At 31.8% G+C, this 26070-nt stretch overlaps 3 protein-coding genes across 12 annotated transcripts; 2 read left to right on the forward strand and 1 right to left on the reverse strand.

Moving 5' to 3' along the window:
* The first annotated feature begins 686 nt into the window (after window positions 1-686).
* LOC100786580 (agamous-like MADS-box protein AGL8-like) lies at window positions 687-12910 on the forward strand. 3 transcript variants are annotated; one of them, XM_006584492.3, is made up of 9 exons: window positions 687-765; window positions 920-1140; window positions 10014-10089; window positions 10295-10359; window positions 10986-11085; window positions 11256-11297; window positions 11824-11862; window positions 11968-12107; window positions 12621-12906. In XM_006584492.3, exons 2-9 carry the CDS (start codon window positions 956-958, stop codon window positions 12718-12720), a joined length of 747 nt encoding a protein of 248 aa, XP_006584555.1. In that variant the 5' UTR covers window positions 687-765; window positions 920-955; the 3' UTR covers window positions 12721-12906.
* An 893-nt stretch (window positions 12911-13803) lies between these two features.
* LOC100787126 (ultraviolet-B receptor UVR8) lies at window positions 13804-18905 on the reverse strand. 2 transcript variants are annotated; one of them, XM_006585744.4, is made up of 9 exons: window positions 18744-18905; window positions 18106-18369; window positions 17672-17865; window positions 17535-17582; window positions 16730-16802; window positions 16338-16509; window positions 14723-15154; window positions 14459-14632; window positions 13804-14121 (listed from the first exon to the last, which is right to left on the reverse strand). In XM_006585744.4, exons 2-9 carry the CDS (start codon window positions 18356-18358, stop codon window positions 14061-14063), a joined length of 1407 nt encoding a protein of 468 aa, XP_006585807.1. In that variant the 5' UTR covers window positions 18359-18369; window positions 18744-18905; the 3' UTR covers window positions 13804-14060. The 2 variants fall into 2 exon arrangements, with proteins under 2 accessions (XP_006585807.1, XP_003531879.1); XM_003531831.5 differs by having other exon boundaries at window positions 14459-14650.
* Window positions 18906-19495: 590 nt separating this feature from the next.
* LOC100305392 (serine-threonine kinase) lies at window positions 19496-25224 on the forward strand. Of its 7 annotated transcripts, none has more exons than XM_014778304.3 (4): window positions 19650-20106; window positions 22039-22220; window positions 23946-24616; window positions 24702-25224. In XM_014778304.3, the coding sequence occupies exons 3-4, from the start codon at window positions 23965-23967 to the stop codon at window positions 25088-25090; spliced, it is 1041 nt and encodes a 346-aa protein (XP_014633790.1). In that variant the 5' UTR covers window positions 19650-20106; window positions 22039-22220; window positions 23946-23964; the 3' UTR covers window positions 25091-25224. The 7 variants fall into 7 exon arrangements, with proteins under 7 accessions (XP_040873501.1, XP_014633790.1, XP_006584459.1 ...); XM_006584396.4 differs by lacking the exon at window positions 19650-20106 and adding an exon at window positions 20134-20632; XM_006584397.4 differs by lacking the exon at window positions 19650-20106 and adding an exon at window positions 20134-20632 and having other exon boundaries at window positions 22048-22220.
* The last annotated feature ends 846 nt before the right edge of the window (window positions 25225-26070 follow it).

The following is a 26070-nucleotide window of genomic DNA, read 5'->3' on the forward strand; positions in this document are numbered from 1 at the left end:
ACATAGTACAATTTTGTGTTTGTTATCTTTTTGTCCTTTTTTTAGATTTCTGTTTTCACTCCTTTAAAAAAAATTGTTCCGATTTGTTGGTCCAAATGTATTTTTTTTGAGAGATTAAAAAAGTTAATAAACCTAAAAGAATATATAAAACGAAGATGGGTCTGAGTTGATCAGCCCGAAATACTGCATGCACCTCACAAATTGACAAGTGCTTTTTTCCTTTTAATATTCTCTTGATTTGTTCTATTTGGGAAGAAGAAGAAGAAGAAAAAGAAAGGCCTATACTATAACACTACACTACAGTGAGGGGGCGCCGTCAACCAATGAGAAGCGAAGGCTGAGTGCCACAAAGACAACAGAACAAACCCGTTTCCCGTTTCCCGTTTCCCGTTTCCCGTTTTCTCACTTATCCATGGGACCCACATCATCGTACGGTCTGTCTCCAAAACGTTACGCCCTGTCAACACGACACATCAATACTCTCACACTCTTGTTCAATTCTAGCTCGACAACGCATTGTACCTTAACCCTTTAACCAATCACAACTCGACAACGCATCGTACCTTAATTCCCCCTCCTTTCCCCAATTTTTGTTCTTATTCTTCTTTATTTTTTCGTTCACAATTAATTAAAGTAGCCATTATTTCCGAAGCACAAAAATAGAAAAAGGAAATTCCCATGCTATCCTATTATTAGACATCCTCCACTTGTTTTGCTTTCATGTTCCTTTTTTATTTTTCTCTTTCTCAGTCTTCGTTTGCTCAGGTGAATACCACTCACTCTCTCTACTTCCTCTTCTAGCTAGGGTTTCCTTCTTTATACAAAATACAACCTAACAAGTAACAACCTTCTTTATATGTACATATTCCTTAACCCTTGTGTTTCTCTTTTGAGCTAATTCTATTTGTGCTTTTCATAGAATTGCTAGTTACGTTGGAAAATTAAGCAAAAGAAGATGGGAAGGGGTAGGGTTCAGCTGAAACGGATCGAGAACAAAACTAGCCAGCAAGTGACGTTTTCCAAGCGTAGATCGGGACTTCTCAAGAAAGCCAACGAAATCTCTGTGCTATGTGATGCTCAAGTTGCTTTGATTATGTTCTCTACCAAAGGAAAACTTTTTGAGTATTCCTCTGAACGCAGGTTCCTACTCATTCATCATTTCTCACTTTCTTTTTCTTCTCTTATTCCTTTTCGGTTTTTATCATTTCTATCTACACATGCTTTTTTCTTGTTTTGGATCCACCTTTTATTTTTGCTTTATATATGATCAATCTGGTTATGGAAATCAATATTTATATATTATCATATATCATAACTACTAATTTAATTATTTCGAGTTTTCTTAATTTGTTTCCTTGTTTTTTCTATCTGATTTGTGCTCATCTTCTTCTTCTTAATTTGGTAATTATCTGTTTATATATGTGTGTTTTTGTTTCACCTTACCCTGAAATATAGTGCTAAAGTTTCGACCAATACAATAGTAGTATTCACTTCAGTTCTACAACTTGCTGGAGTTTATTTTTAATCTTTATTACATATACACTTTTTTTTCAACGCTAAGTTTTTTTGTTTTTAAAAAGGTCTATTTTTGGTCTGGTCACGAGTATTTCACTATCCTATGTACTTTTCTCTCATCACATATAGTTATCTCATAAGTCATAAACTCGAAATGGAAGACTTCTTTTAGTTATTACTTTTTTAAAAGTCTCTTTAAATGTTTTTTTTTTGCATTCGTAGGCATGAGAGCTTTATATGTTTGCGTCAGCTTGTGGATTTTTTTTTTATATATATATATATGTGTGTGTGAGAATATGTTTACTATAAATATCAAGTCAATCACCTTATTATTTTCTATTAATATACGATGAAATCTAACTAACAAATTAATAACACCCTAGAGCTTTGTGTCACCTTTTGGAAGGGAGTGACATTATGCCCTATACTTTGTAACCTAGTAATGTGCCTACTTTGGTCCATTGGGTAATAAGAGCTCTAATCCATGACTACTTGTAATACAATTTGTATGCAACTGTTGGAAGAGGGTGACGCAAGTTAAACGGTATCTTTTCTTTTAGGATTTTACAAAAGTAGTCACATAGTAACTGAAAAAGGCTTCTGGAGTCTGGAAGACTTATTGGATAAAATGTGAGTTATTTTAAATTTTTTACTACTTTCGTTTAAGGATAAAAAAATACATTATAATCTTTCATTGATATAACTCATTTGTAAGTAATTATGGGATTAAGTCTATTTGAAGAAAATGTTTGTATTCAAATTCTAAAAGATATATATTTACATTTAATGTTTCATAGAATCTTGAACATAATTACTCTGATAAAAAAAATCATTTGCAAGTAGTGTAACAATAGGTTTTTGTTGTGATCAGTGACATGTCTTAATCATAGAATGAAACAATTCTTCCCTTTAATATTTTTCTAAAATTAAAAACTCATGTTATTAATTATGATATTTTAATACTTAAATTTTATTTTAAAGATTAATATCCTTATTTTGATTACCCAAGACATATCATAAGAAATTAAGATTACCATGTTTCATAAATACATTTTGTGAAATTAACTTAACAAGTTTCCTTAAACTATTAATGCGTTCATGAATATTATTATCCAGCGGGTTAAAACTCAGCTGCTAAAGAACATGCATGCAAAAAAAACTGTAGAGGATTTGATAGGAGCTTAAAATTGTAATATCTGATTTGGTGGTTGCATGGTATACGAGCTTGATTTGGTTGCAAAGTATATTTGATTTGATGACTTAAGGTTAGGGTCATCAAATGATGGTGGTCTGGTGGAAAATATAATTGGGTATATATAAACAATATATGACAAAAAAAAAAAGTTATGGAAATACAACAGTTGTACGTGTCTATGATAGACAACTCTAAGCTCTATACTTGCATTGTTTTTATTTTGTTTGGAAGATAATGACATGAGAGATACAATGGATCCTACTCGAGAGTTCAATAATCACTTAGTAGGGAATAAAACTACCACTTATCCTTTCATCCTTTAAATACTATATATAACAAACTGAAAACAGCAGATATTGCTTTACCCTACTTCTTACTTCTCAAATCCCCCCAAAAAAAAAAAAAACACTGAAATGGAATGGATATGCAAGCTTTCACTGTTTTATATATATAATACATTGCATTATGATAAATGGGGATATTAGACTATTCGAAAATAGTACAACTTGCATAATATATTGTATTAAATGCAATTATTTTAATTTTGTTGCAATTCTTCCGTGGAAGACATTCTTAAAAAAAGGTTAATTGCGTTTTCTCTTCCATGTTTAATCATTGCTACTTTCTATAAATACACTAAAAGGTTTATTTTCCCAACCACTACATTCGATCTTTTCTCTCACGATTAATTATTAGAACCTAATAACAGTTTATTAATGCACCGGATACACTTATATATATATATATATATATATAGCTTCTGTGTACATAGGGGTGTTCGTGAGCTATTTATTTGTGATTCTTTTGAATTTCACTCAATAAATTTCCAAAGTTTGTTTGTTGAAATAAACAAACTCAATAATTATTAGATAATTGTAAATTTATTTATCATATTTATTTAAAATTTTATTTCTTATTAATTGTGTATCTACTATAAACCACACATTGCTCTGTCTATATATATATATATATAAGTGAGGTAAAGTAATATTGTATAATAACTATGCTAATCAAATCCTGATGATATACATATGTGAAATTAATTCAAACATAGGTTACATGTGTTATATTAAACATCATCTTAAATTAGAGCGCACAAATCATATATGCTAAGTTTCCTACAACCTGATGAGACCTTTGAGGGATTTGGTGAACAAGCCACCGTGTAGCCAACTAAAATTGATAGCGGTTGTTGTTATTACTCCTACAAAAACCTTTTCTTGATCATGAAGTGATAATTGATCTATATATATGTTTGGTTCTCTAGTACGAAAGACTGATTAGAAGCAATGCGGAGAACATTCTGGTTATCACAAATCAACTACATTTCCTTGAGATTTCCTAATTAATTGACTTAAATGAAGTAACAGTCAAAGCTACGTTAGTTCACATGATGTGGCTGCTACAGTAGACTTGATAATTATATTTTGTTTGTTGCTTCTCCATAGAATGAAGTATTCCCTAGAAAGGAACACAATAGCCTAATGTAAATCTCCAACGAGATGGAGGTCATGCCTAATTGTTATGGGGAGCATGTCTGACTTAAAACCTTAAGTCAATATTTTTTGTATCCAATAATAACATTGACTTGGAAGCAATTGTTAGGTAAAAAGTGTTATTTTACGTTAGTTATATTTCTAATCGATGTAAAATGGTTTTAAAAAACTTGAGCCTTACAAACTCACCACCAAAAGCTCTCTCCCTCCAAACAATACCCAAACCCTATAGTGCATTGACAACTCAAAGGTGGTTATGGGAATGAAGGATGCAAACAATGCATAAACGATGCACTTTAGTTGTAGAAGCCACCCGAGGAAGTGGAGGGACTTCAGGGTCATAGTGGTGCGAAGCTTGTTAAGGGTGCGTTCCAAGTAGAAGTCTCACATCGTACGATGTTGGATAGTGTTCAATTTTCACGGCGGTTCTTGTATCATCTTAGCCTATTCGTTTCTAATTGAAAAATCGTCTTTGAAGCTGTCGTTGTGGAAAGTGTTCAATTTTCACGACGGTTCTTGTACCGCCTTAATCTGTTTGTTAAGGGTGCGCTCCAAGTAGAAGTCCCACATCGTACGATGTTGGATACACATGATTTTAGGGTTTTGGGTGAGACAATAAGGTTTGAAACCTTAGCTCTATCCACACCTCGGTATATGCTTGAAATCTTGATCTCACACTACTAGAAAATTGTATTTCAACGACGGTTATTTAGTGCTTTCAATGACGATTGACAAATCGTCTTTGAAGCTGTCATTGTGGAAAGTGTTCAATTTTCACGATGGTTCTTGTATTGTCTTAGTTTATTCGTTTCTAAGTCGGTTTTGCAAACCGTCTTAGATAGGTTTACTTATTGTTTAAAAATGTAAAAAACATCAATATTTGACGACAGTTTTTATCTAAAAACCATCTTATAATTGTAATATTCTAAGATGATTTTACTCCAAAATCGTCTTAGAATGTTACAGTTTTAAGACGATTTTAATTTATAACCGATATTGATTTTTTTTAAAATATTTGTTTTGTTTTTATATCAAACCAAATTAAACCTACAACTTCGGTCATGCAGACCCAAACAGATCAATTATTATAATATATTACAAAATTAATTTTGGTAATGAATTTCGACTAAGCAAAACCAATTAGTAACTAAAGAAAAGTTGTGAATTAAATTTATAGGTTTCTTATTGAACAAGCGTAAGCATTCACAAGTGCATTATATTTACATGTAGAAACAAATCATAAACAAATGAACAAGTATTATTTATTGAATTCACCAATAACTTACAATGTGAAAGTTGTGAATTAAGCACAAAGCTCTAACATTCACTAACCCGAAGCTAGATAAACATGAGTTACATTGACAATATTGTAGACATACATGAAGCATATATGATAAAATTTCCACTTACATAGAAAGCAGTGACAATTTCGATAGAGTCACCCTCCACAAGCTTGAGCTGGATGGTCACTTTCCCAAACATATATCTACTCTTAGATCCAAATCTAGCAATTGCAATGTTCAAAAAAAGGTCACATGTTTAGCTAAAAAATAACAAATTTTGCAAGGCTATTAAATGAACTAATATAAGAATCAAATCTTACAAAAAAAAGTGTAAAATTAGACATAACGGGCTATTAACAAATAACATTACTAAAAATGCCACACCAAAATAGAACCTTTCAATGTTCTATCGTACATAATGGAAGTAAAACCATATTTAGGTCCTATTTAGATAAATTTTTCTATAAATACAATTTTCAAGGCAAAAATACATCACAAGAGTCCAGTTTCATCAAAATCTTGAATTACGCAATAACCACCTCTGTAATCTTATCGTTTTCCTCAAACATAAAAAAACTAAATAGTATCATAAATTGAAATATCAAAAGCTTAGATCCTCTAAGTCTATTCTAGAGAACCAACAAGGGTCAACGACAAATGACCCTTATATCACACTGATAGATTAGGATTGAAGCAGAGTATAACTATATCTATTTTTTGCACAAAACTTACCATAGTATGATCATGATAAACATAAGAGAAAACAATCTATGCACTGGATTTTACATTGTTGTCCAATTTCAAACATGTATGTATGGTAAGTTTGTTGATTTTAACAATAATTACCTTAAAAGCCATAAATATCATGATTTTTATTTAATCCTTTTCCACTATAAGTGCATAGAAATTACATTCTAAACATAAGCCTATATTGAAATAGACACTTAAATTGCCAAATAAACTCAACTAGCAAATAACATTTGAAAACTTACAACTAAAGATTTAAGGAAGCCCAAAACAACTTTGCTTTCCGCAGTCAATATACGTTCAGCTTCTTCCACCGTAGTAATGTTGGACACATTGGGTCCTATCTTCTTAATCTATGTCACTATAGTGTCTCTGCATTGCAATGCAACAAAAAAATTCAAACAATCAACTCCAATTGAAAATTCTAAAAGCAATTACACTTAATTGAGAGCAAAATTCAAAGATCCAAAACGTGCATTGAATTTTACTTGGTTCTTTGGGTAGTGTAGGGCTTGTGGACCCTATGAACGAAGAAGAAGACGATGGGGAAATCCTTAACATTGTACTTGTTTGCCAATTCGTTTTCGACGGTGGCGTTGACCTTGGCAAGAATGATGTCATCGGGCTTGAGCACGATGGCCGTAGTGGCATACTTCGACGCGAGGGCCTGGCAGTGGCCGCACCAGGGTGCGTAGAACTTGACCATGAAAAAGCGATTGTTCTTGATGACGATGGTGAAGTTGCGCTCCTTCAAAACAACGACATCCTTGTTGTCCACCTCGGGCTCCTTGACACCTCCTCTGACGAGTGGTCGAAGCCGGTGAAGTCGTCGCAGTCGCACTCGTTGTCAGCGTCCTCCTCGTCGAATTGGTGGGGATCTAGAAAATGGTCGTGTGGAGAAGTGGTGGCGGCATCATTGGGTTCCTTGAGGAAGCTAAGATCTTCGTTGTTGTTGTTTTTGTTGTCGTTTTGTGGGGGGGGGGGGGGCTTTATCGCAGAGAGTGAGGGAGAGGAATGAGAAGAGAGTGGCGAGAGAGAGAGAAACAAATAGCTTGGTCAAGGAGGGGGCGAGGAAGGCAAGGAAGCACGGGAGGGAGGAGAAGGCAAAGATAGTGAGTGAGCGGGGTGAGATGACACAACTAAAACATATAAAAAATTAAACCCTAATTTAAAGACGATTCTCGCGAAACTCTCTTTGAATATTACAATATGACGATGATTTTTCTAAAACCATCGTTGTTTTGAGGTTTCAAAGACGTTTTCAGTGAAACTATCTTTGAAATGTTGGCAATAATTACAAGATTACCTCCGTTATCCAAACGACAACAATTTTTCAACAATCATCATTGACCTTGTGTCATAAAAACATGTATTTTTAGTAGTGTTATCATCTTTCCTCTCTCCATTATTGACTTTTTGATCTAGTGCTTTCTATTGGTTCTCCAATATGCGTTGTGAAATTTAGGGTTTAGTTCTTTTGATGCTGATATTCGTTACTTTGATTCTCTTATGAGGAATTTAAGGGCATAATTCTTTGATTTGGGTTCACACATCCTTTGATTCTTTGGTATTCTTCGTCAATTGCAAATTAATAGCACAAGGAAGATGAGAGTCTAGAAAGCTAATATGGAAAACTGGCATTGGAATTTGGGAATTGGAAATGAAAAATTCTATGTCAATTCTAATAAAACTGACGTAGAAAAATAAACAAGCTTTTTACATTATAACATCTACAAAATGTCAAAACAATTGGTGTGAAATATCCCTTTTAACTAATGTAAAAGATCTAAATCTAAAGTGTTATAGCGTTGTAACTTGTAAGTTATTTTGACTAACTTTTTAAATTATTTTAAAGTTTATTTGTTACACAAGTTTATATATTTAGTAGTTTTTAGTGTTTTGCGTAAACTACTTTAACTATTAACTAACTTATGAAAAAAAGTTAACGGATATGTTAGTTTTTTCTTTCTTTTACTTGTATCCTCTCTAATTTATTTGAATTATTTTTATTGTGTAACTAAATGTATTCTTTTATATTTATTAATTAATTAACTTATTAGCTAATCTTACAAAATATTTTTAGAAATTTACAAATTTTCAACTCTTGGCCAGTTTATGTGTTTCAAAGATGCTTATAATCGTTTTTGTTTTGATCTAGGGATCAAGATTTTCAGCTTGGTCATTACTTTATCTAGGGATTAGTTTGCTTTAGTGTAGAGGTCTAGAAAACTAGAAATACCTCAAATTAATTTAAAAGGAAAAAAAATCTACAATAAACATCTTTAGAATCTTCACAGGTTTGTAGCTAGCTATAAGCTGAACTACAGGAGTAGCTCGTTGAACATACAAATACAGTTAGTTGGCATGCATGGTTGTCCGTGCACTCTGACTATCGGGAGTTCTGTAGGGGAGTGTAGGTGCCAACTAAAATTAAAGTTTAGCAGCAAATATTATGATGACTATCTTCAAGAACACATAGGTCCCCTGCCCTCTAATGTTTTAAAATTAAATATGCAAAATATTAACTCTTTGTTTGGTTAGAGGGAAAAAGAGAGGAAATGAAGGAAAAATTTTAAAAATTAATCTGGATTTCATATTTTTATTTTAATTTAAATGTTTTTTCTTTTTCATTCTCTTTTCTCAAACAGACCCTAAAAATTATATTATTCAATTTTTTTATAATTAGTATAATATTATTTTTTATGCATCATATTACTTGTAGGTTGTATGTTAATTGGTAGTAGGTTTTGTGTGATGTTTTTTGTTAGAAGCAAATTTCCGCAATCAAAAGTTATATATTAGATTAATCTTCAAGTGGTAGAGATTATTAGAGTGAGTTTGATTTCTTCTAATAAAATCTTTTTTTAGGTATGACGAGATAATCAAATCCTTTTCATTATGTTTAAAAATTCAATCATTTACCAATAGTGTTGGACCTTATTTGTATTTTAGGTGTAATGTTGATGTAATAAGTTTTAACTTCTGGAAATTATATTAAAAAAATACTCTGAACTTAGAAACCTATATAATCAACAACTATTTTTGTCACAACAAAGTCATATTGAAAAAAAGGTGAGAAATGAAATATGAAAAAGAAAGAAAAAAAATGAAAAGTAATAAAAGAAAAATAAGTTAACTTATAAGTTATTTTTTATGAAATTATTTAAAATTTATTTTTATCATTAATAATTAAATATTTCTTTTACGTTATTTTATATTTATCAACTAACTTATTAGTTAATTTTATCAAATATTTTCTTAGTTTTTTTCTAAAAGAAATTACTTTTTTAAATCTTTTTATAACAGATTCGTATTAGTTAAATTTGCATTCATTCCTATATTAATCCAGCAAGCCTTACAGTCCAAGCTTAAGCAAATGCTATATATAGGCCATCAAAATCTTCTTGTGATGAATTTGGTGACAGGTGGTGAATCTAAATAATTTATCGGGGAGTAACATGTTAATCAATGTTTTTCATTAACACCCAATGGTAAATTTACTATGGTTTGTAGTTGAAATTTTGTATGTATTACTTCGATCGAAGAGCTACTTATTGAAAGTACAAAAGTATATATATTCAGCTAAGCATAGACTGATTAACTAATTAACTATTTTTCTAAATTACATGCCTGTTTGATGTAATTTTTTATGAATGTGTGTAATTCTCCTCTCCAATGTCCCCAACATTTTAGTGTACTTCATAGAGAAAAATAAAATTACGAGTTTTCAGGTTTTTCTATTGGTTATATAGTTTTTCGTTTTGACTTGTGTAACAGCATGGAAGACGTCCTGGAACGTTACGAGAGATATACACATACAGCACTTACTGGAGCTAATAACAATGAATCACAGGTAATTCATGATCTTATATATATATATATATATATATAGGTAAGTGGTATCCAAGGAAAGAAAATAAAATAGGTTCTGAAAATATCCCAATTGGTCTAATAGCCATGTGTCGTTGTCATTATACACATGAATGGAAGTGAATATGAATATACTTCTTTCCATGTAAGTCACTTCAGTAGTAACTGAAGATCATTTGACGTTGTAGGGAAATTGGTCTTTCGAATATATCAAGCTCACCGCCAAAGTTGAAGTCTTGGACAGGAACGTAAGGTACGTACTTTATTTAGATTTCATGGGTAACATGTACACTTGGCACCACCCCACACACTAACAATTAGTTTGGCCATCCTTGCTTTCTTCTCTTTCATGAAATTGGTAGTTAATAAGAACACCATTTGAAAGTAATATACATTTTCCAAAGGTCAATTCAGTTTTCATAGCCCAACAAATATAGTGCTAACATAAAAATAATATGGAAGGAAGAGGGCTAGTAATACACTTTGTTTTTTCTTTTATAGGCCAATGTTTATGATTAGTTTTTTTTATTAGCGGATAGAATTCAAATCTATAATTTTTTTTTCAATAAGTCAATCTTACACCTTCATTAATAATTATATATGTTTGTAACACATTTTTTTTAATATACTTTCTATTATTAGTTAAAATTTATTAAAAATTATAATTTTTTGTTAAATTTTAACTAATAATAAAAAAATATGTTTAAAATAGTGTGTACATATCACTTCTCTCAAAGCCCAGATCTATTTACTAAATAGAGATTTCATAAACTGTTGGGTCAGACACTTGACAAACCTAGTAACGTTACGTGATTATATGCTTCAAAATTAACAATATACTGGAAAAGAATGATGTAGTTTATATAATCTTCAATACAGGAATTTCTTGGGAAATGATCTGGATCCCTTGAGTTTGAAAGAGCTTCAGAGTTTGGAGCAGCAGCTTGACACAGCTCTGAAGCGCATCCGAACAAGAAAGGTGAAGTGTGCTAACTTCTTCATTAGTTTACAAGAAATAATTAAGAAGATTGAAACAACAGAAGAGAATAAATTTAATCTTAAAATTAAAGAATTAACATTACCACATATGATCACTCTTGTTTTTTTTTCTTCCAATTTTGAACTGACTGATCAATTTGATTTTTGCAGAATCAAGTTATGAATGAATCCATCTCAGACCTGCATAAAAGGGTAAGATGTCTGTGTTGTAATTGTGGGTTAAGGCCTTAAGGGTGATATATTGAATATTGGCTAGACTGCATGGCTTGTAAAATGATATGTTCTTAGGGACATTGAATATATCACAGAAAAAATCTCTAATAACAGAATGTCTAATGATTTACATGTTTGTAACTGAATTTCATGAGCAGAAACAAGGACATGATAAAGAAAATTCATAAACAATTTACTATAATTTGAATTGTCCCCCAAGAAGGAAGCATATGGCTAGTATGAAGCTACCCGAAGTAATCTTAGATATAATTGTTAGTAGAGTTTTTTGAAATTATATTTCTCTTCTTAAATGACATTACCGAAAGCAATGTTAAATGTTTTTACTTGGTTTCTTCTTTGACTTTATGGTTGGTAGGTTGTGTTAAATTAATTTTCTGCTTCTGAAGGGAAATTAATTAGTTTTCTACTGACTGCTAGAAGGTTTGTACATAAAAACATTTGGGATTTATAAAGATAAATTTTTGTTGTGCATATGACATGACAGGCAAGGACATTACAAGAGCAAAACAGCAAGCTAGCAAAGGTTGCTAGAAGCCATATATTACTCTTGTAACATTTCAATCTAAAGCTTCTAGACAAAAAGTACAAAGAAAAAGTAATTAATTTTTTCATTACATTTTATGACTAGATGAAGGAGAAAGCGAAAACAGTGACTGAAGGTCCACATACTGGCCCAGAAACTCTAGGCCCAAATTCATCGACCCTTAACTTAACTTCTCCACAGCTACCACCACCACCACAAAGACTGGTTCCTTCTCTAACTCTCTGGTACTTTTCTTGCCTCTCTCTTCTAAGCAGATACTACAGCGAAGGAGCATCTTTCATTGTCAAACCTTATGTTTTACATTCTAGCTACAAGGGCAGGGGAATTTTTTTTATTTTTTTTTTCACAGGCATAATACCTTTGGGCAAATATTAGTATTGCAAGTATGCATGTAAGTTTAAACTTTATACAAGTACCAAGTTAAAATGATAATATAATAAACAAGTTTGATTTTATGATATTTTATGGTCCAAATGTCAATTATAGATTCCTAATTTTCTAATACCTGGATTTCTTCCATGTTGTCATAAGCTTCGAAAATGGGATTTCAGTAACAAATTTAATAAATTAACATGGAAAAAAATGCATACAATATATGATATTAGTTCATTTGATTCATTAAGTATATTTGGTTTCTGATCGTATCCCGAACAAGTTTTTCTTGAAAAAATATTAGCCAAATTGATTTCATTAAGTACATTATTGTTTGAGATGATAAAAGTGTCTAAATGATGCAGTGAGACATTCCAAGGAAGAGCATTGGTGGAAGAAACGGGAAAGGCTCAAACAGTCCCTAGTGGCAATTCTCTCATCCCACCATGGATGCTTCATATCTGACTAGTTAGGCTGGCATGATTCTGCCAAGTATGTGACATGTGATATTATGACAAAGGCTCAACTATATATATATGTTAGAACTTAGAATAGCCAATTATATGCCGATCGAGCTTAATAACTGCTCAAACTTCTCGCATGAACTGTGCCCTTCACTTTGAAATCAATGGTATTAAGCAGTTATTTTGACAAATGGCACGTAATGGATGGTGCTAGTTAAATTGGAAGTCATCAAAGAAAACATTTAGCCCACAAAAAAGACACTACGTGATGTGTACCACCACTACCAAAAGAGTTTTTCCCTACAAAGCTCACACTTTTTTTCCTCCGGGTTAGGCTTCATTTATTAAACCTAGTTGGATAAAGATGAATGAAAAAGATTGAAATGAAATGTAACTTTTACCTAGTGATTACGTAGATTATAATTTGAAAAGGTTTTAACAGGCTCGAAGCCGCCGCATGTATGATATTTTGGATTGTGGCCTCTTCGTGGCTACGTTTTTTCTGGTTGCTGCTGGCACAACTTGTGCGGCAGCAATCGTGTTAATGAAATGATGTTTTGTTTGCCTTCCAAAAAAAAAGGATTTCATTCGTATTCATTTTTCTTTCTTGTAAAAAAAATAGTTAAATACAAGAGGTAAACTAAAAAAAAAGTTTTGGAAACCCAAAACAATAAAAGAATTGCACCTATGAAAAATCTAATTGACCATATTACAATTTTTTCCTCATTAATGTTAAGATTTACCAATCTCTCCATTAAAATTGATAATTCAAACTATTATATTAAATTAATAATGAGAAAAAAGGTAAATCCCGCCAGAAAGACAGATCAAAGGCAACCCGAAATTTTGCAAGGATGTAATGCTTTTGAGGCTGAATTGTAGGAGAGCCAAGAAGGGTTGCAAGTTGCAATTGGCTTGGAAACTTGGTTACTGAAAGCTTAAAGTTGATAATGGTTAGTGCTCTAAAAAGCAGTGTACATCATGAATGTGCGGATAACCTTTCAACAAGGAGAATTATTTTGTCTTGGGTTTGGAAAGATACAAAGCAGAAACTCATCTACAGTAGCCATGCACAAGATAGAAATAGCTAATCAACATAACTAAAGAGTCTCGTTAAATCAAGAGCTTATTCAGAATGTTTGGGATGTTCCCCTTACAAGAGTTAGTTATCTGTTGATTTGATATGGACAAATTCATTGTCTACGTAGCAAGTGATTTCTTGCTTGTGTCAATCGCGTGATTGGTTCTGTTCAAATAATGACGATGTTCCACTTATGAATACATGTATCATACAACATGAATATACATAAATAATTACCAATACTAACTTTATGTGCTTAGTCAGATTTTACTGTTCATCTCCTCCTTTTGTTCTAGAGCTCCACCAGCAAGCATATACTCTCTGCCATGAAGTTATTGCCACAACATCAGCATTTCATTCGTTGAGAAAATAACAAAGCAAAAATGTGAAATAAACATGAAAGGGGAAACAACTGCATCATAATAGGTGCCAGCATTTACTTAAAAAAAACATTTAATAGGAAGCCCCAACTAAATACAAGAATATGTCTAGTTTTACCATCAAATTTTATGCTCTTCCACCAACCCTGACAATTGATTTTCATACCAACGATGAATTATAAATTGTTGACTAATAATCTTTGCCTCATCCCAATAAAGTTAATGATACTCTAATTGAGTTGCAGTTTATTTAAAAATCATAAACAACATGCATATACCTGAGTCTTCCACAAAGGCGCACCAAAGCATCTGATCCAGTTCTATATGCAATATCCTCAACCTTAGCAGCGTTAGATAAAGTCATACTGTCTGCAAGTACAAACTCACATAACTCCTTTAACGAACAAGCGTCAGTCAACACAGCTGAATGGCCACCACCAGCAGCTAGTTTCCTAACCTCCCCAACACACCTGTGATTTAGAAACTTTAACATAAAAGCCTATGTGATCAAGAAGAAGTCTCTTTAAGTTACTAATACATACCAGTCAACTGGTGATGGATACCAAGCATATGTACATTTCTCATTGGCTGCCTGACCATAATTATTGTAACCCCATCCATGAATTCGACCATCACTCATAGAGATAAGAGTGTGAGAATGCCCACATGCAACAAGTTGCACACCTTTAGGAACAACTAAAACTGGAATGTTTCGGAAAAATGTCTGAGAGTCATTAGCAACACAAGAGAATAATCCAGTTTGGGGGCCAAGCCCTAGCTGCCCAGACTGACCACCACCCCAGGTATAAAGTGCTCCTCCCTGAGTTAAAGCACATGTGTGTACACCACCACACGCCACATCCTTTATGAAAATACCATCAAGGGTAACCACCCGCCTTGGCAGTAACTCTTTATCCCCATACTGGAGTGAAGAATGCCCAAGCTGGCCCATATTTCCTAGCCCCCATGTGTAGCTGCCAGATTCAAGGACAAATATAACAAGTGACGAAGTATTATCAGAAGTAGTTAAATTTATTAACTAATTATTGATAATACTGCTTATGGATCCCTGATAATACATAAAACCAGAAGAAAATCTTTATAAGGTCTGGAAAGATACATGTAAGTATGAAGTACCCATAAATCGAATAAGCAAAAGGAACTAAACGGAGATTGAGATCTTCCGCGAAATGCGAATATACACATACACCAGGTAGAAGAGATGATAGGGGAAAGGAAGGCACCTAAAAGTTCTGAAAAAAATCATCAAGATAAAGTTTACTAATATAGAATTGGACCGCAAAAGAATTTTTTAAATATTTAGAATAGTACACATCTAGCTTTTAATACCTCCCCCCTACCTCCCAACCACAAGTACCCTCATTAAATCCTAGGTTCACTGTTGACATGCAAGATTGGAAGGAGCAAGATTAATGAAGAACCACCATAAAACAGTCAAATATCACAATAGTAAGTCCTAATAGCAGTACCATTAAGGAAGGCTTAAAAGTTACAATTTGACTGTGTTAAGCAAAGTAATGGTCCTTGCCAAGGTTATGATTTGGAGTAGAACACATGATACCACCTAAGAAAAGGTGTAGGAACTTGAGATCTCCGTCTCAAGGATAAAACGAAATATTAACTCCAGCCCCATAACATGTGAATACTCCTTCCATGAATATTACTAGCAATTGCTACTTCAGGGTGGGGGCCTCACTGTAAACACATTACTCCTATTTATGAATTATGATGCATGCACATATGTTATACAGCAACAGCAAACAACAATGAAAGCCTTGTCCCACTAGGTCTTTAATGGAGTTATGCCTATTAAAAAACATAGCAAAAATCACGATTGCAAGTCAATAGAATGACAAACCTTGCCACACATTTTCAAACAGAACCTACATAAAACTAAGGACACTCAAAATATAATATAACACGGTTGGCTTCAGGTATGTATTACTATAGTAAACTAAAGTTTTTTTTTTTATGTATAACCAAGCCAAGGGAATAGAAACTTGCATAATAGATGCAGCATTTCCATTGCATCTTGTCTCCTGAAGTGAGATTCCCTAATGTGTCATGCGGAAAACCACAATTCTCATGCTTAAATTTATAACTATCTCCATCTAGTAAGTCCTTCAAATCACTTACACCTCGCCCTTATCAGAAATGGCTGCTGTGTGGTACTCCCCGCATGACACTTTGGCAATCTTCACAAGTTCTGGGGCTTCATCAAGGAATTTAGCATAAGAACTTATAATATGAGCCCCCTGTAGTCCTTCACAAGTAACACCTCGGCCAAGTTGACCACATTCATTGTAGCCTGGTTTATGAAAACAGTGAGATAACCCTCATTAGTAGGTGGCGTGAAACCCACTTTGTAAGTGCTAAAGTTTACTTCCCTAGATTAAATGCTGTGTAAATTTATAAATCTTCATCCATGTCAATCAATAAAGGCAATCATTGACATAAAATTTACAAATCATATATAAAAGATATAATAGAAAGAAAACTGCAAATAAAGATTGAAATTACTGAGTTACCCCAAGCTTGTAGTAGGCCTTCATCAGACAAAGCAACCACATGGACAGCTCCACAAGACACTTCACGAATAATCTGCAAGTGTAATCATATAAAAGATGGGAACATAGGAAGTAAGACAAAACAGACAGCAAATTGTAAAAGAATCCTATTCCATCATTTAAAAATTGTATCCCCATAAAAAAGGAAGAGAAACTATAAATTTTACTTTGCATTTAAGAAAATGAAATTAAACTCTAGAAGAATGGATTCACTCATATATCACAATTCGCAGCAAGGCTACAAAGAAATTAGGCAAAAGGAAATGTTACGAAATAATTACATTCACAGAAGCAATTGCATTGACCAAAGGAATAGATTTTGTTCATAGTGAAAAGACATTGAGCATATACACTAAGTTTAGAAGAAAGATATAAACTATATAACAGATGTTCAAAAAGAAAAACCTAAAATCATAGTTAGGCATGGCAATAAATCGTGAGTAACAAATATGCAAGAGAAAAAGTATCTAGTATGCATCCAATCAACAGTCAGATGTGATGGCATGGTTGCCTCTCAGGAAAAAAAAAGGCAAATGAGAAAATGGAGCTTGGAAAGAGTTCATTCTAAGTATACTTTTCCTTCGTCTTTTTCACTCCTCTCCATCTTGTCATGGACAAATAGAAGTAGGTACTTAGGTCTATTTACATCTAAATAAGACAAATAATAATAAAATAAAAACAATCAAATAAATGACACGTCATTTGTTCAAGTCATGATGAATATACATGCAAATATGTGAGTACGTGCTTAAACAAATATACTTACTGTATTAGGTTTGAAGGCCCCCCAGAACAACCTTGGAAGATTCGATCCCTGGAATACAAACATATGTTTAAGAAGAAAAAGATGAAGAGAGTTTTTACATATTAAGAACATTGTATTAACCCTTTAAAAGGTAATACCTGATTTTGCCCCCACACCCAGAGCCTTCTCGTGGAGATGGAACCATCATTTTCACGAGGTTCAGCAATGCAAGCAGAGCAATGTGCTCCACAGGATACAGATTTTACAAACTCTGACTCTAATTGCTTTACTTTTTCTGGATGTTTCCTTCGCTCTTCAGTTCCATCACCCAATTGACCAAAGTCATTAGCCCCTAACATATGGGATATGTGCATAAGTCTTAGACACTTGGCACTTTTAATTTTCCTAAATCCTAAGCACGTGTAATATACGCCATTAATAATAACAAACAAACAACTAGAATTGTATACCTCTATAGTACAAATAATGCACTACAAATTTATTTATTGAGTATCCCTGAGTGCCTAAAATAAAACAGTCCTTGAATGAATGAACAATGAGTAAAACACAAAAGAGAGTAAAAAGTCCAAACCCCAAGTGAAGAGTGAGCCATCAGAGGCTATCGCAGCCGTGTGCTCGCGACCACAGGCAACATCCAACCAACATGCATTGGTGCCAGCCGGACATCCAAACAGCTCAGGAGGAAGCTGTTTGGGAATCCTCAACTGATCCTCTTTCCCCTTTCTACCTGTCTGCCCTGATTGATTGTACCCCCACACATAAATGGCACTCTTCCTTGGAACACTCACGGGCCGAATAGTCCCAAAAATTGCATCAATATCCATACTTTGTTCACCTTTAACATACAAAAACCAATAAAGTGCAATTTGTAACAAACAACAAATACATGGAAACAAAGGGCAGTCATTAATCAACCCCCCACCCCGAATAACATTTTTAAACCAACGAACTCACTTTGATTCTACTTTCTATATCATTATCATAGTTTCTATAAAATTGGGGGCGAAATAGCAGCAAATAGAACTCTCTCTCTCTCTCTCTCTCCTTTTGAAAAATCGTAATTAGGATAAGAATATGAAATTAACTAAAAAGGGGAATGATTGAAACGAAGAAAGCTGAAATTAGGGAAATGGCGTGAGAAGGAAAAGGGAGAGGATAGGGTTGGAAATCAATTGCAATTGTAAGGATAATTGAATGAGAGAGAGATACCTGAAAAGGAATGGGTGGACTGGAAAATGAGAAGGAAAGAAAGAATGAAGAATGGTTAACGCACGCTCGCAAATGAAGAAGAACGGTAGACTCAGAGGCAGTGGCGGGTACCAAACGCTTTACGGTTATTCTTTCTTTTTTAGGAGACTTTCTCAGTTATTCAACACCCAAATGAAAAAATGAAGTTAAAAATAATTACATAAAATCTATAATAAAAATAAAAATTGCATGCATATGAAGATCAAATAATATTATCAAGTGTGTAAATCAATTGTGATTTTGAGTTTGAATATATTTAATTACATTAAATATTTAAATAAAATTTTGCCTCTTAAAATAATCTTGTTTGATTTGAATAAAATTATTTTTTTAGAGAATATTTTTGGACTACTATAAAAACAAATCAAATAATATATATATAAATGAAAAAGATTCTAGAGATTCTAGTGTATAAAAGTAGAAAATCTTTAATAAAAAAATCGTTTATATTTATTTAAGTACAAGTTTTTTCCCATTCAACCACGTGCAATGCAAGAATCTGACTGACTTAGCGTTATTTTATGATAGAGTATTTTGCTTGCTTATAAAGCAAGATTTCTTCTATTAATGAACTTAATATTCTTTATTTGACTTGTTAGGTTTCTTAGTCTCTACTTAATTAATCACTCGAACAGTTTTAAAATGTTATATTTTCTGCCCAATATATAGAAGTATGATTCTAGTATATGCTCCTTTTTTTTGTGTAAAAAAATAAAGCATTTGTTCCTTTTTATTTTGTGATAGTAGTTGTGGTGCTAAGTACTAACCCCTCTTTATCTATGCGCTCCCACACCCACTGACCCACCTTCAATAATGAATGCACAAAACTGTCCTAATTCACCATTTGATTTTGAAATGTGTGCCCAATGGTATATGCTGCAACATGTTTTCATCTTTCCTTTTCACCAAACGGGGAATTGCGTAAACGAAACAAAAACAGGACAAGCTTAGCTATTAAGATTGGAGAGAAGTAGACTGAATATGTTTTTGGGAAGTTGCAAGTGTCACGAATTGGAACAATGTTTCTCAAATGTTTTGGAGACACAAATTCATGTCGGAGACAGTATCCAACAGTAATAGAAGAGCTGTGCCGTCATTTTTTCTCTGCCCGATCTTAGGAAGTCAACCACCAACTTCGATCTACGGAGGAGGAGAATTTACTATAGTATATAAAGGTTGTCTCCAACATAACGGTTCTTCTGATTATATGGACCATTCTTTTGGATCACAACATGCAGCCAAAACTCGCAGGTTTCAGCCATAGCGTTCATGGAGCACGTTTTATGTCAAAGCCAAAACCAGTTAGAGTTAGATGCTTTTGGAGGTAATTTTTTAGTTTGAGGTTACTGCATTGAATTTTTGTCTATTAAACTAAATTAATATATTAATAATTAATATTTATTGATAAAAAAATAATAGTTATTGCAGCTTAGACGTATTTTTTATGTAATCTGGTGGGCTAAAATCAAGAATTTTAGCTTTTTGTGTCAGTGTCTACTACATTTTAAAATGTTTAACACTTTTACTCAATGATTATAATATTAGGAAGTAAAAAGATTTAGAATTATTTAAATAGCATGAGAAAGATGAGATATTATTTGTGGTTGTGTCTGAAGTCTGAACAAACAACCTGAAACGACGATTTTCCTACACGTTTAGAAAACAAAATAAGACAGAACATATTTTTTTTGGTTATTAACAAATTTGATTAAAATAAATATTAATAAACAAAAACAAAAGATGCTAGTTTGTTATTCCTGTTCTAATCTCTGACTCTAATTGCAATTCCTGTGGTGAGCCGCGGCAAAGCTTTTGAGTTTAGAGCCTCTCCTCTCTGTTTATCCTTCCAGGTATTCTTACTTGGTCCCACTGCAAATTGGTTGGTTCTTAACTATGCTCACCTTTCCTCTTGATTTTGGCTCAAAGTTTGCTTTTTTGTTTTCTCTTTTCAAACTTGATCTTTTTTTAAAAAAAATAATTGTGTTTTGAATTGTTGTTGGATTGTTTCTGAACAACTTGATCACGGGATTCATTTGGGGCAAAAGTTTCCGATATTTCCCAGCATCTTCTTTCCTGTTGCAAATTAATAACTTGTTCAACAAAGATTGAGATTTTAGGGAAAAAAGTTAGATGCTAGGTGCATACAATACTTTAGGTATTTGTATTGATGTTCTCCGATTAGAATTGAAGTTTTATTTCAGTAATGTATATTGATCTATGCAAAATTTCACTGTGAATTATCAAGATGCAATTCTAATCAGATTGAGGAACAGTACTAAAAGCAATTAAGAAATTGAATCTTTGTTTTGTCTCAGATTCTGTTGTCTTGGTATTTTACACAATCAAATTAGAAGAAAAATGACTTTGGAAAGATCTCAGATATATTAGTTCAGCCATAAGTTATGAACAAGAGTGTACCTGTATGAAATTTGGGATCATAGTTGAAAAGGAAAAATAGAACTGTCTGGGGACATAAGGAGAACATACGACTGATGAGTTTTTTTTACCCTTAAAAATAAATGGTAATAGGTTAAGAGCATTCTTCCTCCTTCTCATAGCTATCATACATTATGTTAACTTTTTTTTAGCAAAAAAGGAACAAGGGCCTGAGGAGGTAGAGGCTGACATCCCTGGCAAACCCGACCCTTACTTCCCAAAGGATCCGGCTCAAATATGTTTTAAGTCTATATACTTCCATGAAATCTTATTTTAGTCCTTAGAGTTTCATATCATCTAATTTCTTCATTGTATTTTACAAAAAAAATATTTTTAGTACCACTTCACATACGGTGTTGACTTCATTTTCTACTTGACAAATAGGCTATGTTATCTACATATCATGATAATTCATGGAAATAGTGATAAAAAAAAATAATATGAGAAGAAGACACAAAAACAAATTTACAATAACTTTTGAAGAATGCCAATGAAAACAAAGACAAAAATAAAACTCTTAAAACTTACATTGGATGTGTTTGGGGGAGACATACTAATAACTTCTCTTAAAAAATAATTTTCTATGTCATTTTAATCATATTTTTTAAAAAAGAAATACACTATGTTTATCACGTCAAACCAAAGTCAACGTTGTTTGTGAGAATCCTATGAGAAAGAATTAAAATAATTTTTTTGTAAAATACAATAGAATAATATAAAATTTTGAAAACTAAAAACAAGATTTCAAGAAAGGATGACAACTAAAAATATATTTTTCCACTCAAATATATATATATATATATATATATATGTTGTAAAGATATTGCAGATACAGCAGGATCATGAGGGGGACTTCTGAAAAGAAACTTGTGAGAATTGATGTTAGTGCTGATACTGTATGCCCATGGTGCTTTGTAGTTTGAACATAAGGGCATTGTTGATGTTGGCAAAAATAATATAGACAAGGCCATAGCTGCTTCCAGGGATAAATGCAATTTTGAGGTCTAAATCCAATACTCTCCTCTTCTCTCTGTTTTTTTGTGTGTATCATGGGACAAAATATGTTGGACATTCCTGTGTTAATATTATTAATTTTAAAAATAATTTCATTATTAAAAGCTTTAAATAATAGTAAATTTTTATAAAGAACTAAGTGAAAAAAAAGCAAGAAACAAATAATATATTATAACATTTTAATATATAATTATAATAATAATAATTATAATAATGTATACTATTTTATTATATATAATAATAATAATAATAATAATTTCTTAGACAATTTTCATATATATTATTTTACAGTATATAATATTACAAATATTTTTAGTTATTTTGTGAAATATATGCTTTAATGTACATGATTTTTAAAAAAAAATAAAATTAAGCATACTCAAATATGATTTAATTTACTATTAATATGAAAATTATTATTTAAAATAGTATCAAAATTATATAATTAGGGTCTATGCATTTAAATGACTATGGGTGAACTTAATTGAAAATTATATTTCATAAATAAGTTAATTTAGAGATCATGTTTATTTATTTATTTTACATAAAATTCAATCTTAAAACTCATTCATGCATATAAAATGGTTTCCTATTAATCTTGTTTAATATGATTCCATAATATTTTAATACGTGTAATCGTTAAATTTTATTGATATTCATTGTGTAACTTCAATCTGATATTAAAATAATCTAAAAGATGATTAAATTTTTTTTATCATTGAACAAAAAGTTATTTTAGAAAACATAATTTAAAATTGAAAAATATCGTTAATTTTATCATACCATAAATTTTGTAACATATATTTTTACATATAGCTATTTTTATATAAAAGTGAAGCCAATAATATTTATTATTTAATTATTACATTTATAGTTTTTTTTTAAATTATTTTATAAAATAAATTTTACAATAAAAATAATGTAAAAATTCTTATATTTATATTAACTATTAGCCTTCTATCATTAATTTTCATTTATCTCATTAGTTCTAATTTAAATAATTAATATTGAATATAACTATTAATAATTTTATTTTTAATTATATATATATATATATATATATATATATATATATCTAATTTTTATATTTTTTATTTTCATATTATATTATATTATTTTATAACTTTAAAGCCATGAATTTAATATATTATTTTTTCAGAAATATATTTTAAAGTAGTTAATTATAAAAATAAATAAATTTGTATATAAATAATAATATTAAATTAGTGTAAACTTTTAAATTTATTTTATTCAATAATTTTTCTTTCATATTAATTAAATATGTAAAATTAAATATTACAAATAATTTAAATTATTATTAATATTAAAAATTATTAATTTTATTAAAATATATCAACGACTGATCAATAAACTAATACAATAACTCAAAACATAAAATGTTTTTCTTTCTCTAAATCACAAATTTTAGTGACATAAGAGCATAATATTAAAAAGTTCAGTTTTTATATATTATAAATAGATTTGCTTAATAAAAAAAAAGTGAATACATACAACGTAGTCATGTTGTAGAACTTAATAATTGAAATCTGAAGGAAGCTACTCGGAAGTTATCTAGGCCCACCTCAACTCCCATATTGAATGCACAAAAGCTGTCCCAATTGACCATTTGAATTTGATATGTGCCCAATTGATGCACGGAAGCAATCTGGTGGGAAGAAAAGGAGTAGAGGTGATTTTTTTGGTAAATTACAGGTAATCAAGGAGTGGAGCAATGTTTCTGAAATGTTTTGGCTGCACAAGTTCATCTCAGAGAAAGTATCCAACAATAATAGAAGAGTTGTGCCATCAATTTTCTCTGGCCGATGTTAGGAAATCAACCAACAACTTTGATAAAAACAGATTAATAGGATGTGATGGAATTAGTGAAGTATATAAGGGTTGTCTCCAACATAATGATCGTTCTGATTATACAGTCACATTTAAGCGATTTATTGCAGAACGTTGTTATCCACCACTGGACGACCTGTTCAAGAATGAAATAGAATTGCTCTGCCAGATGCGTCACCCTAATTGTGTCTCTCTTATAGGATTCTGCAGCCACAAAAATGAGAGAATTAGTGTGTATGAGTACATGTCCAATGGATCTCTAGATCGATACCTTGAAGGATCTATAGATCGACATTTACAAGGTGGGGATATGGAAGCACTGTCATGGAAGAAAAGGCTAGAGATATGCATAGGGGCAGCTCGTGGATTACACTACCTTCACGCTGGAGCCAAGCGCACCATCTTTCACCGTGACATTAAACCCAGCAACATTCTTTTGGATCACAACATGGAGCCAAAACTTGCAGGTTTCATCTTTAGCATAAAAGGACCACATTCTATGTCAAAGCCAAAACCAATTCAAGCTTATGTTGCTGGTAAGTTTTTATTTTTTATTTTATGAGCTTACTGTGATGAACTTCTGTCAGTTAAACTAAGCTAATACATTACATTCACTTATAGGTACTACAGGCTTCACGGCTAGGGAGCATATTATTGATGGTACCGTCACAGATAAATGTGATGTTTACTCATTTGGTGGGGTTCTACTAGAAGTTTTGTGGGGAAGGAAATATGTAATATCGCCATTTGAAAAAGAATTTCTGGAGAAACCTATTGAGGAGAAAATTGATCTGAATATCAGAGGAAAAATTGCACCTGATTGTTGGAAAGTCTTTTCAGATATCACACAAAGATGCTTGAAATTGGAAGCAGATGAGCGACCAACAATGGGTGAAGTAGAGGTGGAACTTGAGCATGCTCTGTCCTTACAGGATCAAGCAGATATAGTAAACACCAATGGTGATTATACCTTATTGTCCAAAACCTTTATTCCCCTGGGATCATTTTGATCCCTGTTTGTTTCTAGCATTTTTTTTTTTTACTTTACCAGAAGCTGACATTGTGAGTCAAAACAGTCACAGACTCACAAGTGAACTTTTGCAGTGATTAAATTTAATTGAGATACTTGTATCTTTTATTCTGATCTGTTTCTAGCATTTTGATTTTATCAGAAACTCTAGTCTTTTTTTTTTTTTTTTGGTCTTCCTTTTCTTAGACACCCCTCACTATATAACTAGACAGTAGACAGATATATAGAACACAATCATATAGACGAGTTATGTTAGTGAAGGTTTAATAAAACATTTAGAGGTTTAGATGATTGCTGTGTGACATTCTACCTCAACAAAAAAGTATTTATTTGATAAACCCATCGTTAGTGCTATCTAACGTTATCAAGATGGGACTTTAATTGGAACTTGAAATCCATTCTGATTTCTAAACTTGGCATTGCAATAGGTTCGGCTAGTTTCTTGAATTGAACCTTAATTAATCACACCACATATGTTTGTATATATAATATCCTTTTTTGACATAAAAAGCTATAAAACTCTAGTTCAAAACCACATTCTTACTTTGCTATTCATAATTTAGCATCTCAAACATTTGTTATTATGCTACCATATATTATATTTTATGGTATTTATGACTCTAAAATCTGAATCTCAAATGCTCGAGAACCTTTTGTTAACACAGTCTAATTCTCTTGCTGCGCTGGTTTCACTATGCCCGGAGGTCATGAAATTGAAACACATAGTAGAATTAATATCGGACAAAATTTTAAAGAAAAAGTAAGATCACCAGATCATTTATTCAAAGTTTGGATACTACATCAACTTATCTGTGAATACAAGTATTTATTCTATGTCCGGTGTTCTTAACGTTTGTTTTCTTTGTACATTATAATTAAAGTCAACAACTATATTTAATTTGTAAAAAGTAAGAAAAAAAGTTGTTATATTCGCGTAAATATTTTTAATTTGTTTTATGA

Source organism: Glycine max, chromosome 8 (genome assembly GCF_000004515.6).
Source record: "Glycine max cultivar Williams 82 chromosome 8, Glycine_max_v4.0, whole genome shotgun sequence".
NCBI lineage: Eukaryota > Viridiplantae > Streptophyta > Magnoliopsida > Fabales > Fabaceae > Glycine > Glycine max.

Bases quoted from the DNA above. Each gene is read 5' to 3' on its own strand.
- LOC100305392 (XM_041017567.1), top strand. From the start codon at position 23,965: ATGTTTCTGAAATGTTTTGGCTGCACAAGTTCATCTCAGAGAAAGTAT. The intron at 24,617-24,701 runs GTAAGTTTTTAT...ATTCACTTATAG, and splicing joins AATTCAAGCTTATGTTGCTG to GTACTACAGGCTTCACGGCT.
- LOC100787126 (XM_003531831.5), bottom strand. From the start codon at position 18,358: ATGGATATTGATGCAATTTTTGGGACTATTCGGCCCGTGAGTGTTCCA. The intron at 16,803-17,534 runs GTAAGTATATTT...TTACACTTGCAG, and splicing joins GGGCCTTCAAACCTAATACA to ATTATTCGTGAAGTGTCTTG. The intron at 14,651-14,722 runs GTATGTATTAGT...TCTAAATCACAG, and splicing joins TATCCATCACCAGTTGACTG to GTGTGTTGGGGAGGTTAGGA.
- LOC100786580 (XM_006584492.3), top strand. From the start codon at position 956: ATGGGAAGGGGTAGGGTTCAGCTGAAACGGATCGAGAACAAAACTAGC. The intron at 11,298-11,823 runs GTAAGATGTCTG...ATGACATGACAG, and splicing joins TCTCAGACCTGCATAAAAGG to GCAAGGACATTACAAGAGCA. The intron at 11,863-11,967 runs GTTGCTAGAAGC...TTTTATGACTAG, and splicing joins AAAACAGCAAGCTAGCAAAG to ATGAAGGAGAAAGCGAAAAC.